At 54.6% G+C, this 16,904-nt stretch overlaps 3 protein-coding genes across 29 annotated transcripts in view; all 3 read right to left on the reverse strand.

Moving 5' to 3' along the window:
* Nucleotides 1-1,531, reverse strand: part of Slc26a10 (solute carrier family 26, member 10) — an 8,919-nt gene extending 7,388 nt beyond the window's left edge. For 7 of the 8 annotated variants that reach the window (XM_087558495.1, XM_087558494.1, XM_087558493.1 and 4 more), the window contains exons 1-2: nt 1,116-1,493; nt 519-629 (exon numbers count right to left, since the gene is read on the reverse strand). In XM_087558495.1, coding sequence (XP_087414621.1) covers nt 519-629; nt 1,116-1,482 — 478 coding nt within the window. In that variant the 5' untranslated portion in view covers nt 1,483-1,493. Of the gene's footprint in view, nt 1-518; nt 630-1,115 lie in introns of all 8 variants that reach the window. The other variant, NM_001134595.3, reaches the window with a different exon arrangement.
* Nucleotides 1,532-3,381: 1,850 nt separating this feature from the next.
* Nucleotides 3,382-10,495, reverse strand: Arhgef25 (Rho guanine nucleotide exchange factor 25). Of its 6 annotated transcripts, XM_087557303.1 has the most exons (17): nt 10,296-10,495; nt 9,927-10,041; nt 9,668-9,782; nt 7,564-7,778; nt 7,337-7,432; nt 6,767-6,843; nt 6,540-6,606; nt 6,257-6,360; nt 5,979-6,048; nt 5,779-5,868; nt 5,602-5,694; nt 5,422-5,472; nt 5,146-5,223; nt 4,767-4,967; nt 4,458-4,638; nt 4,008-4,204; nt 3,386-3,837 (listed from the first exon to the last, which is right to left on the reverse strand). In XM_087557303.1, exons 4-17 carry the CDS (start codon nt 7,744-7,746, stop codon nt 3,730-3,732), a joined length of 1,596 nt encoding a protein of 531 aa, XP_087413429.1. In that variant the 5' UTR covers nt 7,747-7,778; nt 9,668-9,782; nt 9,927-10,041; nt 10,296-10,495; the 3' UTR covers nt 3,386-3,729. The 6 variants fall into 6 exon arrangements, with proteins under 6 accessions (NP_001387885.1, XP_087413429.1, XP_087413430.1 ...); NM_001400956.1 differs by lacking the exon at nt 9,668-9,782 and having other exon boundaries at nt 3,382-3,837; nt 10,296-10,455; XM_087557304.1 differs by lacking the exon at nt 7,337-7,432 and having other exon boundaries at nt 10,296-10,324.
* Nucleotides 10,496-10,814: 319 nt separating this feature from the next.
* Dtx3 (deltex E3 ubiquitin ligase 3) lies at nt 10,815-15,888 on the reverse strand. Of its 15 annotated transcripts, none has more exons than XM_087558638.1 (6): nt 15,854-15,888; nt 14,586-14,646; nt 14,341-14,414; nt 13,238-13,967; nt 11,802-12,019; nt 10,815-11,489 (listed from the first exon to the last, which is right to left on the reverse strand). In XM_087558638.1, exons 3-6 carry the CDS (start codon nt 14,367-14,369, stop codon nt 11,414-11,416), a joined length of 1,053 nt encoding a protein of 350 aa, XP_087414764.1. In that variant the 5' UTR covers nt 14,370-14,414; nt 14,586-14,646; nt 15,854-15,888; the 3' UTR covers nt 10,815-11,413. The 15 variants fall into 15 exon arrangements, with proteins under 15 accessions (XP_087414764.1, XP_087414767.1, XP_087414761.1 ...); XM_087558641.1 differs by having other exon boundaries at nt 13,238-13,986; XM_087558635.1 differs by having other exon boundaries at nt 14,586-14,804.
* Between the last annotated feature and the right edge of the window lie 1,016 nt (nt 15,889-16,904).

The raw sequence follows: 16,904 nt of genomic DNA on the forward strand, positions 1-16,904 counted from the left end.
GACCTTGGGGTCACGAGCTGGTGCAGCAGCCAGGAACCGGTGCGGAAAAGAGTGCACCCATGGAACCAGTGGGCAAGGAGAAAAAGAGTGTGCCCACTGGCAAAAAGTGCCCCCGCCACGTGCTCTCACTGGACCATGGGCCGACTGTGCATCTCTTTCCCTTTAAGATCGAGGTCCTTTCAGGTTGCTCCTTTTAACCAAATGTCACAGGTGACAAGGAGATCCTTGTAAACTGTCATCTCTACCCACTCCAGCAAGCTGGGGGCCAGAGGGGAATACAGCCCCCAAAGCTTCTAAGTAGCAGCCTTGCTAAGTAAGGTGTATTTGGTCCACGCTTTTAATCCCAGCATGCAGGTAGCAGAGACAAGCAGATCTCGGAGTTTGAGACCACCTGGTCGGTGGAGAGCTTCAGACCAGCTAAGACTACACAGTGAGACCCTGTCCCAAGGCGGGAAAACACCCCAGGTCTCATGCCTCTTTTCATCCTAAAGAGAAGTCATGGGCATCTGGCCACTCACCAGTGGACAAGTGTCTCCCAGTGCCCAGCAAACTGTAGATGAGGACCGGAAAGAAAGAAGTGTAGAGTCCGAACACGGGGGGCACCGAGGTCAGGAGGGCAAAAGCCATGCCTGGGGAGAAATAGAAGGAAATGGGTGGGGAGGGGGGTGGCGGTGGGGCGGTTCACAACCTCCAGACACTGTCTTTCCCTCACTCTTGGGCTGGCACCAAATACTACAAATCATGACACCTGAGGGAACTGAGAGGTTAATGGGCCTCAGTGGGAGGTCGTGAGGCTGACAACGTCACAGATCCTTGCCCAAGTCCTGGGTGGCAGGTTTTGCGCCTCTCTCCAATTCTCTGAGGCGGAACAGAGTCCAGCATGTCTCACAGGATTGCACAGATGAGGAGGGATGGGGGTGGAGAATTATGATGGAGTCCCACAGTCCTCCCAAACTGAACCTCAATTTCCCCCTCTCTGATCCTCACCCCTGCAGGGACACAATTCCATCATCTCACCGGTGGCTGGACTCTCAGCTCCCCAGCACCCCTACCCCTCCACCCTCGAAGCGCCCCATAATTTGGAATTCCAACAAGATGGAGTTGGGGACTCTTACCCTGGGGCACGTGCACAACGCCCACTGTTATGCCAGCCACAGCATCTCCGAGCAGCCAGGCTCGCCAGCGGTATTGGGGCAGCCAACGCAGCGGGGGCAGCCGTGCCAGCAGCACGCGCCACGCCCCCGGCCCAGAACAGGCGCTGGCTCTCCTCCTCCGCAGCCTGCACAGCCAGGGTAAGCAGGGCTCGGCTGGTAGCTCCGGCTCCTGCTCTGCGCCCCCGAAGAGCTCCTGGAACCGAGCGTGGGTGAGAGGTTCCCTGAACCTTGAGCTCAGGGGAGCCTTAAGGTCGGAAGCCTCTTCCAGATCTGAGCATGTCCCAGAGGCAAGTGGCCCACTCATTTTGTCCTTGGCCCCCTGCAGCATCTCCTGGTCTTAAATACCCTCTCTGCCTCATCAGCCCTGAGCCCGCCTCCATAAAGCAGGGTCCAATCCGGACCTGCAGGGAGTACTCTCTAGAGTACCTCCTTGAGTCAGGCTTGGGTGGAAAAAGTCCCCGTGTTAGGCGTTTCCTCGCACATTCTTAGATCTGACTGCCTGAGAGCCTGCTGTGAGGATGTTGAGGAACTTGGGAAGATAAGAAGAGATCCACAGTCACTTCCAGTGACCCTCACCTCTTCATGGGGGGTTGGGTTGGGGAGGTGTTTTCCTCATTTGTGCTTTGAGTGAAGACAGAGCTGGTTCCTTTGGGTCACAGGTCTTTCCCTGAGCCTCTGCATCCCCCCACCACTGGAGCACAAAATTCACAGCCAGTTGGGGTTCCCCACTCAAATCCCACTCCTCATGTGGCAAACTTGCCCCCAAGAAAACTATAAGAGGCTTTATTGTTCTACAAGCTAGTACGTGGTGAGCCGTGGTGTCAGGGATAGAGAACCACTCTACCCACTAATAGGGCTGACTGGGCCTGCTTTAGGGGAAATATTGAACTAACAAATAATTTTTTATTTTATTTGTTAGGAGCCCAAAAGTTCTGTAACTGTTCCTTACATCCAGTTTTATTCTCAAAGTAGGCATTCAAGAGGACATGCCGAGTTCTCCTGAAACTGCTGCCCATTGCTGCCTGCCTTGGCTACCCACTGTGGCTAACCACTGCCACTGGTGGGTCTGGCTGCTCCAGGGGCACAAAGGGGCTATCCACCCACCTCATGTTCCCCTGTGGTCCCTGAAGAGACACAAAGGTTCTGAGCTCCAGGATTCTGCTGTTTGCCCTCATCCATTCAAAGATAAGTTGGAATACCCCCATCACTCTCTGGTCCCTCCAGTCCTTGACCCCAAAGCCCAGGGTGGGGTCCAGAGAGGGTGGGCCTCTCCTCTTCAATTCCTCCCATTGTTCCCCAGAAATCTTATCTGGGCTTCACGTCCTGTCCCCCCCCTTAAAGATCCCTCCCCTCATTGTCAGCCATGGAGACCTGGGGCCCATAGGGAGGTTCCCACATCTCCCCACCCCTCCCCTACCCCAGTAGTCTATTGTCTGCTGAGGAAACCCCAGTGCATGTGACTGAGCCCAGGGGACTGACAGACTCAGTGGACACACAGATACATAGGGACCTGCACCTGGGTCTCTGCACGCTTGACTCTCTCTGTTCCAGACCCTGTGCCAGAAGCTGGGAGGGGGGAGACACCTTCTGCTCTCCACCTTAGCTCTGCATTGAAAGAGTCCATTCCTACTCAGCGTGCACAAACTTTACCCCTTCCCCTCAAGATGGAAAGGAAAACTCCAGAGCTGCTCCATCCTCTTGTTCTTCAGTAGAACATGGACGCCTCAGAGGAAAGGTACCCAGGGTATTTTGTGTTTTAGATCTAGATGTTGGGGTGGGTAGTAGGGAGTCACACTACAGTGAGTCTTCTGGTGGAGTTTGAACCAAAGGATAAATCTAGAACCCAGAAGGCCTGAATAAAGGGGAGAATACATTAAGATAACTCTAGCATTTTCCCTAAGCCCAAGGGCTGGACTGAGAGATGCTGCAATTGACTACAGGTAAGGAACAAAGATAGAGGTCTCTTTTTATCTTCCAACCTTCTCTTGTCTTACTGTTTTTGAGAGAGGGTCTCCCTCTGTAGACCAGGCTGGCCTCGAACTCAGAGATCACCTGCCTCTGCTTCCTGAGTGCTGGGATTAAGGGTGTACACCACCACATCCCGCTTCTGCCCCCGTCTTATCACCAGGGCCCTCCTCACATGACTGTAGCCAGCAAACCTCTTCTATGCTACCTTACCAACCCATTCTCACGGCAGCCTCACCATCTCCCTCCTGGGACAGCAACCTCGGTGATATAGCAAAAGTTTTATTCACAGGAAAACTCGAAAACAAAATCACAACCCAAACCAATAATTTCTATCTGGTCCCTGCCCTCGCCCTCCCTCCAAGCCCCTACATATCCTCCACTTGAGGGGGTCATGGTGCATGCAGGGAGTGGAGCTGACGGATCCTGTGTTCCTTGGGGAGAAAGGAGTCCTTTCAGGTCTAGTTAACTGCCCTCCACACTGATCTCTCTCCCAGGCTCTCCCATCCTCCAAACACCGGGAAGAATGGATTCAGGCACGTTGCCAGGATTCCCCCCAAATTCGTTGAGAGGTCATGCCTGAGCCAACAGCATTCCAAGGCTTTCAGGGTTACAGCTCATCTTCATCCAGCTTGGCGAGCCTGGCCTGACCCGGGGGACTGTTCACAGTGGGAAGGGCTGGGGGGTCATAAGGAGTCAGGGGGGTCTCACTGAGAGCCTGAAGAAAGAGTCAAGTCAGAGGATCAGCCACGGCTACCAGTCTTCTCTCAGTCCTCTCCAGATAAAGACCCACCCCAGAGTGAAAGAGGATTAAAATTAGGAAAGTCACAAAAAGGAGATGGAGGGAGGGCAAGAAACACCCTCCCCTTTCTGCCCTATTCCTCATACCTGTGTATCCAGGGGCAAAGGCGCTCTGGGCACCTCCCCTCTGGGCAGAAGGAGCAGGGAGGGGAGAGAGCCATTGATGGGTGTGTGCATGCTGACCTGGGCCATTCTTCCAGGGCTCCCTACCCCTGGCCCTCCTGATCGCCCCAGACTGTTGGTCTGGCTCTCCCGTCTCTGGTACTCGATAGGGGACTGCAATGCTGGGACAAGGGAAGGAATAGAGATGTATTACAGGAGAGAATGATCACTTCCCCTGCCTTCCCTTCTTCCTAGTTCCTGCTCTCCTAATTTGGCTAATGTAAGGTGCTTGGAACTTTTGAGGATTCTGGGTGGATGGAGAATGGAGAGAAGCCAGGCTTAAAGAAGCAAAGGCTGGAGACTGGGTGGCTGGGGAAGGAGTTCGGGGGTCAAAAAGCTTTGGGAGCCTCTGTAGAGGGAGGGTGGGAGCTTCACCGTTGAGAAAGTCACGCTGGCTTTCCAGGATCTGGGCCACTTGCTTGATCCAGGCTTGACTGACAGCAGGGTCTGAAGCCTGAAGAACATAGCGCTGGATCCCACCTTCTGGCCCCCTAGAGGTCAGCGCAAAACGGCAAGCGTTGCCTTGGAGATTCCCCTCCAGCCCTAGGCAGCTCACCTGGATTGGCAAATAGAGACAACCCTCAGATTCTGCAAGCCGCAAGAGCAAGAGCCCACTCTATCGGGTCTGCTTCCTCCATATGCCCCGCCCCATCAGGTCTGCTCCCTCCATATGCCCCGCCCCACCTTGATGCTGTTCTTGTAAACATAGCCAGGCTGTGTGCCACCTCGACCTCCTCCTCCCAGGGCCTCACTGAAGATGACAATTTGCTCAAACAGGAAGACACGCCTCTCCCGACCCCGGGAAGAAAGGAGACCCCCAGCTTCAGGCTCTGTAACCAAGAACGTGTCCTGGCCCAAGAGCTTCCCCTGAGCAGTCAGTTTTCCCTGGAACGGAAGGAAGGACACCATGGCCTCTGAGAAGGTGCAACAAGAGTTTGAAGAGCATCAGAGATCCCCTCCCCCACACCAACAGGCCCAAGGAAGTGATTACTCGTAAGGATCCAGAGTACTAAGATTTGAGAACAGCGACAGTTCACTGCTGTGTCCCGCCCCCTCCCCATACCTCAAATCCCCGAAGTCTCCCCAGGGACATCATATCATTGCAGCGCTTGGGTACGAAGCACATGACCTCCACAGCTTGCTGGGACACAGGTGAAGAGGGGCATTGTTGGACAAACGGATTCATGACTGGCGAAGAAGCTCCTTTTGAGAGAGCCTCTCCACCCATCACCACCCCAGGGGCCTCTACCTAAGAACCGGACATCCCTGAACCACCGGGAGACTGTGGTACCCACAAGATGAAGAGGATGAGGCAGAGACGGTGTCCTGGGGACCTCACCTCCAGCTCCTCAGTATCCATGCCAGCTCTTCTGTAATACTTTAGAAAATCCTACAACAGAAAAAAGAAAGCTCTGTAGGGCCTTCAGAGCCCTAAAGATGACTGAAGAGATGCCTGTCCCCAGCCAGCTTTGTCCCAAGGGAGAACGGTCCTGTCCCTAGGGAGAAGGGTGGTCCTGACCTTCAGCAGCAACTGGTATTTCATGATTCGCTGCACCGGTTTAATGAGGAGGTCACTGAGCTGCAGACGGTGTCCCAGCTGCTGCCTGAGCTCCTGGGGACAGGGCAGTTATGTAGCTGAAAACTCTGTTCACACTGATCCTGCCCTTCTTCCCCACAAGGCACCTCAGCCACTGACCTCAAAGTAGCTGTCCCCAAATTCTGACAGCACATGTTCTGACTTGGGTTTATTCTGGCAGTACACCACATACATATGTAGTCGGCGCTCCTAGCAAGGATAATGTTGAAGAAAGCCAGGTGGATGGTGACAGAAGAGAGCCCACCTCCACAGAGCCCAGACTCATCCCAAACCCTTCCCCTGTTAAGGCCCAGCCTCACATGTTTGATGAACAGCTGAGCCAACCAATCAGGATCTTTCAAACACTGCTGTAGCTCCTGCAGGAAATAACTGGAAGAGTTGTGAGAGAGACAGCACCTCACTCAGAGCACTCACCTCCACACATCCCAGATTTTCAGCTACATGTCCTAGTCATTCTCCCTACAAAACTCCAGCAGCTCCTTGACTCTCAGGGGACCCATGGTTCCAATATGGAATCTAGGATAGACTACCAGACAGTGCCCATCCCCAGCACCTGGCTCAGGGCTCCAGCACTCACTCTCGGTGCCACTCATAGATCTGCTGAATGTTCCCAAACACAATCCTGTCACGACCTCGGAGACTCTCAGGGACACCCTGTGTAGCCATGGTAGCCATGTAACCCTGTGGGAGGATGAGATGGGGCTATGATTACGTAAACTCAGCTGTGGGTCACCCTGCACAAAGTCTAGAAGTAGAGAGAATTTGTAAAGTGGCCCAGAGAAGCAACGTCTCTTAAAAATATCCCCAGGCAGAGGGAAGGGGTCAGTGGGTCATGGCTGGGGAGGGGAAGGGAGAACTACCTCTACAATCTGTCCCAAGTCGTCCACATACATTCTTTCTGTTTCTACCAGCTCACTCAGGACAAACCTAGAGAGTACAAGGATGTCTTCACTTCAGAGTGTGGCTACATCCTTAGTTTAGCCAGTTCTTCCTGCACCAAAAGACTATCACCACAACCACCTCAGAGGGCTATAAAATGTGAGGGATCTTGGGGAAGTTTGGCAACCAGAGTGCCCTGTGAACTTACATACTCCTTTCCAGGGCTGTCTTCTTCTGCTCTTCCTCATTCTTGGGAGCTTGAGACAAAGTTTCCTCTTCGGCTGGCTGGAAGGTTAAGAGGTAGGCAAACAAAGGAATACCTTTTAGTGAGAAGAGCCTTCTCAGATCTATTAGTTAGACTTTTTAAGACTCGTTTGTTTTGAGACAGGGTCTCTCTATGTAGTTCTGGCTGTCCTGGAACTTGCTGGCCTTGAACCTATAGACATCGACCTGCCTCTGCTTCCAGAGTGCTAAGACTGATGATGATGATGATGATGATGATTATTATTATTATTATTATTATTATTAATTCTTGTTTTTATGTTATGGGGGCCATGTGTACAGGTACCCATAGAGACCAGCAGAGGGTGCTGGGTACTTTAGAGCTGGAGATACAGGTAGTTGTGAGTCACGTGACGTGGGTGCTAGGGACTGAAGCTGGTTCCTCTGGAAGAGTAGTAAGTATGTTTAACCACTGAGCCATGCCTCTAGCCCCTGTTTGATTGGCTGAGGTTGGCCCAAATGGGTGCATGTCACAAGCCCAGCTCTATTTCTTCACCTGGGCCTTGACTCCAGGACCCTCCAGCAGTGTAGTCAATAACGTCAGTTCTGGCAACTCCTGTCCTGTGGTTAGAGTTGGCTCCAGCATCCAGTTCTGGACAGACAGAGATCCAGTGACTGAGGTCATGAACAGTAGATGGGTTCCCCAATGACCAGTGACCCCAACCTGCCCTCTTTCCCAGTGTCTTTCATGGATGTCTTTCTTCTGTGACATCCCCTACTCACCTCACATTGCCTTGTCTGACCACTGTCTGCCTCGGTTTCCACACTGAGGCAATGTTTGGAATGATCCAACCATCTCCTCAGGCCAGTTACTGGTCCAGGGGGGACCGGAGAACATGGATGAGAGCTGAGGCCAGAGCTGGGGCCAGACAGGGCAGCCAGCCCTGAGACAGCAGACGCTGACATGCTCCCCTCACTGCCAGCAATAGAATAGGATTCTAGAATAGGAGGAAAAGGATAGGAGTCCATGGACACTGGCCCAGCTCTGAGGTCCTAGAAGAACCCCCGTGGTGTTCTCCCCATGATGTTCAGACCCTGTCTTCCAGAGTCTTCTCTTTTGAGCTGGCCAGGATAGAATCTTTGCAAGGGCACCCTGGGGAGGAAGGACAGCAAACACCTGTGCTCCTCTAGTTCCATGTGGAGGTCCCCATACCCTGAGCATAGCACAGATATGGGGGTGGGGGCAGCCATCTGGGCAGACACTGGAAGCTGGGGGTAGCCATCTGCTTTTCTACAATACTCCCCCTTCCGATAGGTACAGACCATTCTCCTGGAGAGGGGTGAGAACGAAGGAACCTAGCTGTCTGCCACCCCCAGGCCTCTCTCCTCCCACTCCAATAATTACTATATATATTGTTTTTGGACAGCCCACCTCTCCAGCACATGCACATACCCAACACAGGGGGCAGTGAGGACAGCTCAGTGAGGTTATCTTTGGCCAGCAATTGGGAAGAGCTGCAATTTGAGTTCTTATAAAAACCCCTTACAGGTAGATGCCCCTCTTCCTGACCCCCCAATCCACTATTCCTCTGCTCCCGTTTTGGAAGATTTTTCAGCCAAGTGATCTGAGGAAGATGCAAGGTTCTGGGCCTAAGAGGATCACAAGAGAATTTTCCCTCCTGACTTGCTGATTATGGGAACGAAATAGATCCTCTGACCCTTCCTCAACTTCCTCAACTTGATTCAGCAGAAATCTAGGAGTAGAAAGGACCTTGGAAATTCTCTGTTAAATCACTTTTCTGGAAAACACATGTACAGGCTCCAGCCTAGGGCTAGAGTAAGCAGATACCCTAAATCCCCCTCAAGCTGCCCCCCAACTCAATACTGGCCCCGGCAGACCTCCCTCACACTCACCACGTCCCCCCCGGGAGAAGCAGCAGCCGCATTTTGCCAGCACTTTTCGTATCACACGGGGACAGGCACAGCGACCCCCTTTGTGACCCCCCCGCATGGCGCCCGGGGCCCCCCGCACCCCCCACCCGGGCCGGCCATGCAGGGGGAATCACGGGGGGCGGGGCGGGAAGGGCGCAGGGCGCACACCCCCCTCCTTCCCTCCGGGGTCCAGGCTTGGGGAGGGGGAAGAAAAGGATAGGAGGCGGGGGTCCAGGAGTAGACGGAAGTAGGGGCAGGGGAGTCTGGAAGGAGGGCCGTGCGGGGCTGGGCCGCGGAGTTGGGCGGGGAGGGTTTCCGGAACCCCGGCGGTGCGGGGCCCCGGGTCCAGATGTCCAGCTAGAGGAAGGGGTGATGGGGAAGGCCCGGCCGGGATGCGACAGCCGCTCCAGCTCCGTCTCCGGCCTCGGCTTAGGGGTGGCTCTAGGCCCGGGCAGGGAGGTGCGGGGGCCGACTCCGGGAGCCACTGGAGCCGCGCGGGTCCCGGCCGAGCAGAGAGCGGAATAACAGGCCGAGCCGCGGTGCTGGGCGGGGCGGGGCCTCTGCGGTCGGGCTCCGCCCCTCCGCGCTCCCCCAGCCCCCTCCCCCAGGCACCTCCACGCCTGAAGTCCGCGTCCCCAGACCTCCGCCCCTCCTCCCAGGCCTAACTCCCTGTAGCATCCCAGCTTCAATTGCGGGGTGCTGGGCTGGGTAGGCGAGAAGCCTGGAGGTGGGGGTCTGCCTCACTCGCCCCTTGGCCTCTGAGATGAAGGATTCTCAGGATGGGGCCTTGGTTTGTGTAAAAGGATTTGAGGTTCTAGCTCTCCCCTCGCCCCCCACGCCCCAAGCAGGGCATACGTGTACCGGGAACACTTTGTAGGGAACACAGCCCAGGTCCCGCCCTCTCCCCCGACCCTTCTTTCCTCCAGGCCCCAGCACTCCAGCTAAAACTAATCACCAATTAAGGCGAAGTCCGGGCGCCTGGGCTGGCCCAGGGCCAGGGGTGGGGCGCAGGGACACTCCACTCCGCCTTCGGGGGCTTGGGACCCGCCGAAGTGAGGACACACATCGAGCTAGAAGAGAAGCGTGGTATCTGCGAATTAATGGTCCCATGCAAATTAGGCGCAAGCCTTTATGCTAATATGAACAGAATCTATCTGAAGTCACCACTATGCGCAGGATGGCAAATTGTGCCCCACCCAAGCCCAGCTTCTTACCGGGCTGCGGAGCCCAGGCGAGGACCTCACGTTCGCGCTCCCCTGTCTGATCCTCCTCGGTACATTCACTCTCTGTCTTGGTACTCCCAGGCCCTAAGGGATCTCTCTCCTGGGGCTGCCGAGAGAGTCACTGTAAGGATCCTTTCTTAGGCTGCCTTGACCTCCCCTTTCCTCTCTCCTTCCTGTCAAAATGCACATTATTCTGAAAGGGTCAACAAGAACTTGGCATATGGCCCTCATAACTGAATTTATGGATTCTTGCGACTGCTCCATATAACTTTTGTTTGCCGGTAAACTGAGTCGTGGAGTGCAATTCTCCTAAAGTTCTCTATAAGACCCCCGACCCCACCCGCGGTCCCTCCTTCTTACCCCCTCCTGCCCGGGTACGGCGCATGCGCGCAGCATGCCCCCCATGACCCCCAGTATCCGGTCAGTGCGGCCAGGGGTGGGGCGGTCCGGGGGCTTCATGCTGGACCCCTACCCTGCTTCAAGTTTCAGGGCCTAGGGGCCACGGAAGCTGGGGGGCTCTGAGGCCTGCGTGCGTCCGGGGAGTTGCTACTGCCGAATCCGCCCCCCTGCCCGGCTCCGCCCCCCGGCTCCCACCGCAGCCAAACTTCTCAAAAGGGGTAGGGTTGTTCTTTTCTCCACAAATGTAGCTGAACGACAAACAAACCCCTCTTAATCCCGATCCCATCAATCCAAGTGTGGCCTAGGGCTTTGCAGGGTTATCGCAGTGCCCAGCATTAGTTCTGCCAGAGGGGAGTGGCTCCTAGGAGGAAAAAGGGCCCATTCAGGCATGCAAGGATTCCCCATTACCCCATATCCTCAGCGGGTCCTGTTCCACACTCCACCCCCACCCTCTCCAAGGAACAGAAAACGGGTGTGGCATAGAGTTGCATATTTCACTTTATTTTTATTAAATTAAAAGCTACAGTCTGGCAGCAATTCCAGATCAGGGGGTGAGGAGGCTCCTTATAGGGGCAGAGAAGAGCGAGAGAAAGACAGACTGACAGAGACAGACACAGGAGAGAAAGGATCCGTTAAGGTAGGACTACTGTTATCTTAACACACAGCTGGCTGGGGGAGGCAGCTAATATCAGTCCAAGGTGAGACAGTATTCAGGGACTAGAGTTCAAGAGACCCCATCCTTCCTACCCAGGTCCTTTCTCAGCTTAGTCACTGGAGCACGGTACATACCAGGAAAAGCCAAGGACACTGGAGAAGCAGGGGCAGAGAGACTATGTACACCGAGTGCAGGGAGGGGAACCTTGGAAACCAGCCTCTGCTAGAGGGGAGTGGCTCAAAGGGCACTGAAGCACTTGGCCAGTGGCGGGCAGGGGAAGGAACATCCCCTTCCCCTCTGGGCTCCCATCCCAGTCAGACATATCCCCTCATGGGTGATGTGGGGGCAGCAAGAGAGGAGCAGAGGCTTCCGTTGGATCCTAGTAGAGGACAGCGGGGGGGGGCCTTGGCAAAGGAGCCATACTTCAGTCGTCTGTAATACCCTTGGCTCTCAGTTCCTCTTGCACCCTAGTCAGGTAGGTTGGGTCCGGATACCCAAACCTGGGGAGGGGGCAAAGAGAAATGAGGGTCAGAGTTAGTTGTTTGGACTTAATCGTCCTTACCCACCCTCATTTTGAGTCACTCAGTAGGGACCAAATTCAGCCCCCTCCCACTTCCCAAGAGAAAGGATCTCCAAACCCAAGATAACCCAGCCAGAGTATGCTTTTGGGGAGTGGGGGGTGGAGTGGGGGAGGTGTTAAGCTGAACACATCAGGACCAGAATGAAAACAGACTGAGAGGGTGGATGGCTCCCCCAAATTAGAAATGGTGAAAGGGAGAAGCCATGGAGAGGGAGATGAGGAGGAGTCGCACAGCTGGGGTCCCCCTGTGCAGCTGGTCTTGTGGTGGATGTCGTTCCAAGTGATGACATTGGGTCTCCCTGTAGTCATGGACGTGCCGATAGTGAAGGTGAGACGCTGGTCAAATGCCTTTCGGAACAGGGTCAGCACCTTGTTGCCCTCGGGGCAGTCCGGGAGGTAGGCCACCCGTGTGGTACCAGGGTACCGAACTCCTGGGTTGGGGTGTTCAGCCTGAGAGGAAGAGGAGGCAGAGAGTAGCTAGCTGACTGTCTCAAGGGCCTGGATACCAGCAAGGGGTCTGTCAGTCTTTGGACGTGTATTCCCAGCAGACTGACAGACAGCCTTCCAGGGAGAGGGTGGCATTGGAGCCCAGGCAGCAAGAGGCTGTTTCTGGGAACAATCCTTATTGTTAATCCCTCAAGTCTCAATTCAGGAACAAATGGGCTTTCAGAAGTGATGGAAGTTACTTTCTAGATAAGTTAGCAAAACTGCAACAACTAAGAAAGATTGTATCTTTTTAATTCCCTCCTCTTCCTCAAATACTACTGCCTTGCTTCTTGTCTCCATTTGTTTTTTCTTTCTTCAGAATTTCTCTGTTGGGGTGATGGCTGGACATGACTCTGTCCAGCAGGAAGACATTGGCCTTCGCTCCTATTGTCTCATAATCTGGAACAGAGTAGCACTCCCAAGGTTTAGAAGAGCTGGGTTCCTTCCTGCTGCCCCTTCTTTCACCTGGGTCACTGACTCCAGGCTTTGCCTCCACGGGTCTGTCACAGCCACTCTCAGGGTAACAGTGGGCAACCCTTTCTCTCATAACTGGTTTTAAGTTCTTTTTTTTTTCAGGCAGGAGAGATGGCTTAGAGGTTAAGAGCACTGAGTGCCCTTTCAGAGGTCCTGAGTTCAATTCCCAGCAACCTCATGGTGGCTCACAACCATCTGTAGTGAGATCTGATGCCCTCTTCTGGTGTGTCTGAAGACAGCTGCAGTGTACTTATATATAATAAATAAATCTTTAAAAAAAATTTTCCCTTGTTTGATTTGGCTTTCTTGGGGGCAAGGACTGAACTCAGGGATGCTCATATGATAGATTACCACTGAGTCACAGTCCAGCCCTCACACCTGAGTTTTACATCTGCCTTTGGGTTATGGCAATAATCCTCGAGCCTTGGGGTTTGGGGATTTAGCTCAGTGGAAGAGTGCTTGCCTAGCAAGCGCAAGGCCCTGGGTTTGGTCCTCAACTCCAAAAAAATAAAAATAAAAAAAAAATAAAAAAATAAAAATAAAATAGTTGGGCCTCAAGGAGATGACCCTGCTGCCAAGCTCCAGAACACCCAGTCATAAAAGGCATGGTGGGAGACAGCAGGAGTGCACCATGTCTAGCAACATATTCTCTTTATCAGAGTGAGTTAATTTGGAGGAGGCCAACAGGAAGGGACTGAGATTTCTTACCCCCTGGACGCCAGGCGGGAAGACATATTGGATGACAATGGTGCCGTACTTCTCATAGCTGGGCAACAGGAGGGTGGCGTCCTTGGAAACCAGCATCCTCCCATTCTGGGGCTGGTTGCCCACCAGCTGCCCGTAGAATCGGCCGCACATGGGGCAGGCCTTTTTCACCTGCAGGGCCCTTGTGATGCAGCCCTCACAGAAGGAGTGCCTGCACTTCTCCAGCGTCTTGGCATTCTGTATCTCCCCCAGGCAAATGGGGCAGGTGGTTTCCTGCTCTTCAGCATCCTCTCTGAGACGAGGAGGGAGTGGAGGGGGCAGGGGAGGAGGAGGAGGGGGGAGCCCTCTTGCCCCTGGGGGCAGGAGTGGGGCTGCTCGGAGAGGAGGTGGGCCTGGGCGGTGCAGCTCAGGGTGCTCCCCTCCACCCCCCAAAGCCAGGCAGCCCATGAGCTCCCCCTGCCTCTGAGCTTTCTTCAGCTCTTTTTCTGCCTCTTTCAGTAGCCCCTTGAGAGCCTTCCTGGCCAGGTAGAGCCCATTGGGGGGGGCCGGGGGAGGACCCTGTGGAGACAGCTGGAGCACATAGATGTCAGAAGTCTCGCCATCTATGAGGATGGACACTCGGTGCTCCTCCCGAAGCCGGGCCAGCCGGGCTGGGGTCTCCTTGCTCAGGAAGTCCCACACAGGCTTGGAGACTGTCACTTTGTTCTTGCAGGAGCCTCCACAGGCTGCCATTCTGGACAGGACGAACGACACTGCCCCCAGGGTGAAAGGGACTCAGAGTGGGGCGTCCCCATTTGGCAGATAAAAGTGCCTCCTACTTCAGGCTCCCTCCAAACCCCATATTACCTCTGTTTTCCTCAAAGCCAACCCCTAACAGCGCCTGCAAACTAAGGTTTTCTATCTCCCACTTCTCTCTTATAGTCCCAGCACCCTTTGGGAACAAGTTTCCATATTTCATCATTATCTAAGCCAAGTACCAGTCTTGCTTGCCTCTTTCATTTCTCTCCTGAGCACAGCAACCTACCCCTTCCCCTCAGAGTGGAAAAAAAAAAGGGAAGGAGACTTCCCACCCCCACCCCCACTCCCACCCCCTCCCATTTGCTCACTTTGATCCGGAAGAGCTTAGAATTGGCATGCAGGCTCACTCTCTTTCCCCCTTGCTACTTGGAGATCGTGTGGCCTGGTGGGATGGGAAAGAAAAGAAAGTAAGAAACCTATTCCCCAACCCCCACAGGCCCCAACTCAGGAGCCCTTGAAACAGCCAGGAATCTGGGGTAGGGGTACTGGGCAATGGGGATTTCTCGGAACATAGGAGGACATGAGAACTGAGGTTCTCTTGGGGCACAGGTACCTGAAAAGACCACGGTATGGTGGTAGCGGATCCCTCCACCTCCACCTTCAGCTGGCCAGAGCTGGGGACGAGGAAGGTAAAGAGTTATGATAGCATTTCCTCAGCCAGCCCAGAAAGAAAACGCTCCTCTATTTCCTCTCTCCTGCAGGATCCTCTCCAAGTTGCTCAAGGAACTTCATCAGGCTAACTTCTCTTTTTCTCCCAGTGCAGAGGGAGATCCTAGGTGCAGATAAAGACAGGAAGGAGAAAAAAAAAAAAAACGGCCTCATAGGATGAAGGTCGTACATGCCACCTCCCTCAGATTACACTGACAGAAATATCTCCTATGTTCCTCGCCTCATTTCTTTACGTTCTCAAATAGTTCAAGTCCCTGTTGTTGACAGGGACCTTTCCTTGAGAGCCGGAAGTCTGTTAGGGATGCCAGTAAAGTGTTAGCAGTCCCGCAATAACAAAGTTCTCATTGTCACCTTTAAACCCAGTGCCTGCAGAGCTGTTGTCAGCAGCAAATCAGGCAGGAGCTCAGCTCCAGGGACCTGAGCCCTGTCAGTCAGCTCCAGGCCTTTCCCACAACATAAAGTACAGCCCAATTAGGAAGAGGGGCTGTTAATGTGACCCCAATTCCTTGTGATCCAAAAAGAAGCCGCTGTCCGTCTGTGCCTCTATCATAGGATCCTTGAGATGAAAACCTAGAGTCTCAACCCGCACGGTCTGTGCACGGTGAAATGCCCCCTTCCCACCAGAGAGAACCCAGGATCTAGGTGTCCTAGCTCCAAGTCCTGCTGGCACAGCACAGGGAGGCGGGGCCACAGTTCAGTCTGGGTCTAGCATTCCTCTGGGGCAAACCAGGCCGGACACGAGACCAGTCTCTTCCTCTAGACAGCAGCAGCTGTCAGGGACGGCGAGAAAGAGCAAGGGTCCCCTGGGGGGTGTCCACTGAGGCACCCCTACCCTTCTCCCCCAGACTGCCCCCGGATCCATCCGACCCGAAACCAACTCCCGCATCCCTACTCGAGGAAGCCCCGGAGTCTCGCCGCTTGGTGAGGGTGTGTGTCCACCTGACTGCGGCCCTCAGAACCCCCAAATGGAGGCCAGGGCTGGAGGTGCGGGAAAGATGACAGGCCCGGCCCCGGGGTCGCCCCCTTCTCCCGCCGCGCGCGCGCAGGGGGCCAATGGCGGAGGAGGGGGCGGAGGAAAGCGGGGGAGCTTGTGAGGGTGCGGACCCGGCCTGGGGGGCACGCGGTGGGTGTGGGGGCGCCGGGCTCACCTACCTCTCGTCAGCGCCGCCATTGCCGGTCACATGACTGAGGCTGTTGCTGGGATGACGGTCCGGGCCTTAGCAACAAGGGGCGGGGTGGGGGGGGGAGACCCCGAGAAGGTGGAAGGGGATGCCGGGGTGCAGACTGAGAGAAAGGAGGGGGAGAGCACCCTTCCTCTTGGTGGGTGATAATCACCGTTTCCTTTGACCCCCTCCTACCCGGGAGCCCCTGCCTCTGCCCCAAAACAAAAATGGAGGCGCAGTTCCAGTCTTTGGTGGGAGGGGTGGCGTCATGTAGCCGAGGGTAGGAGGTTAAATCCCTTAGAAACGCCACTCTCTTGGCTTCCCCTCCCGGAGGAGCCCTCTCCCCACCTCTTTCCCAGCCAACTGTGTGACACCTTTAGGAACTGGCAGGGATGGGAGCAGGCGGGTATATGGATTTGGAAGGGGGGGGGGCAATTTTTTGAAATCTTACGCTGGAATATGTTGGATGGGAAGTTTTAGTTAAAAGGAAAACATTGATACTACAAAATAAACCCTGTGACTAAACTACTTCAATCCCCTCCCTCAACTCTTGCCTCCTTCCAGACTGTTACCTCCGGTGACCCCCCCACCCCCACCCCGCGCAGCCTGTTGCCAAATGGGGGCTGATGACTAGTTTTCCACAAATAGGGACATAGGTCAGTGCAGAATGCGAGGTGGATAGATCCTTTAAAAATGGCTTGGGGTGGTGTTAGTGTCAAGTACGTGGCTCAAATAGAGTTAAAAATTCCCGAAGAAAAAAAGCTCTGCTCCGCTCTGCTTCCCTACAGAGCTGTCTCCGCCTCCTCCAACTCACTTCCCTGGGGCCACATCAAGCCAGGTTTTTCCACCAGCCGAAAGACCTCCTCAGCCAAGACAGTACTGAACCTCCCAGACTAGCAACAACCACGTCATCCACCGCTGTCCATCCCCTCCCCCCTGACCTGAAGAGGACTGGTCACTCCTTCACTTTCCCAGGACCCTGCTGTACTCTTCCTGCCCCCTAAGCTTTCCCAGGAAGCCTGGGTGAACACAGAATTCCT

This window comes from Rattus norvegicus, chromosome 7, assembly GCF_021556685.1.
Source record: "Rattus norvegicus strain SHRSP/BbbUtx chromosome 7, alternate assembly SHRSP_T2T, whole genome shotgun sequence".
Classification (NCBI taxonomy): domain Eukaryota; kingdom Metazoa; phylum Chordata; class Mammalia; order Rodentia; family Muridae; genus Rattus; species Rattus norvegicus.

Bases quoted from the DNA above. Each gene is read 5' to 3' on its own strand.
- Dtx3 (XM_087558629.1), bottom strand. From the start codon at position 14,369: ATGCCAATTCTAAGCTCTTCCGGATCAAA. The intron at 13,968-14,340 runs GTGAGCAAATGG...CGTCCTGTCCAG, and splicing joins CTAAGCTCTTCCGGATCAAA to AATGGCAGCCTGTGGAGGCT. The intron at 12,020-13,237 runs GTAAGAAATCTC...TCTTCCTCTCAG, and splicing joins TCCCGCCTGGCGTCCAGGGG to GCTGAACACCCCAACCCAGG.
- Arhgef25 (NM_001400956.1), bottom strand. From the start codon at position 10,394: ATGAAGCCCCCGGACCGCCCCACCCCTGGCCGCACTGACCGGATACTG. The intron at 7,433-7,563 runs GTGAGTAGGGGA...CTGTCTGTCCAG, and splicing joins GTCAGACAAGGCAATGTGAG to AACTGGATGCTGGAGCCAAC. The intron at 5,473-5,601 runs GTCAGGACCACC...TTTCTGTTGTAG, and splicing joins AATACCAGTTGCTGCTGAAG to GATTTTCTAAAGTATTACAG.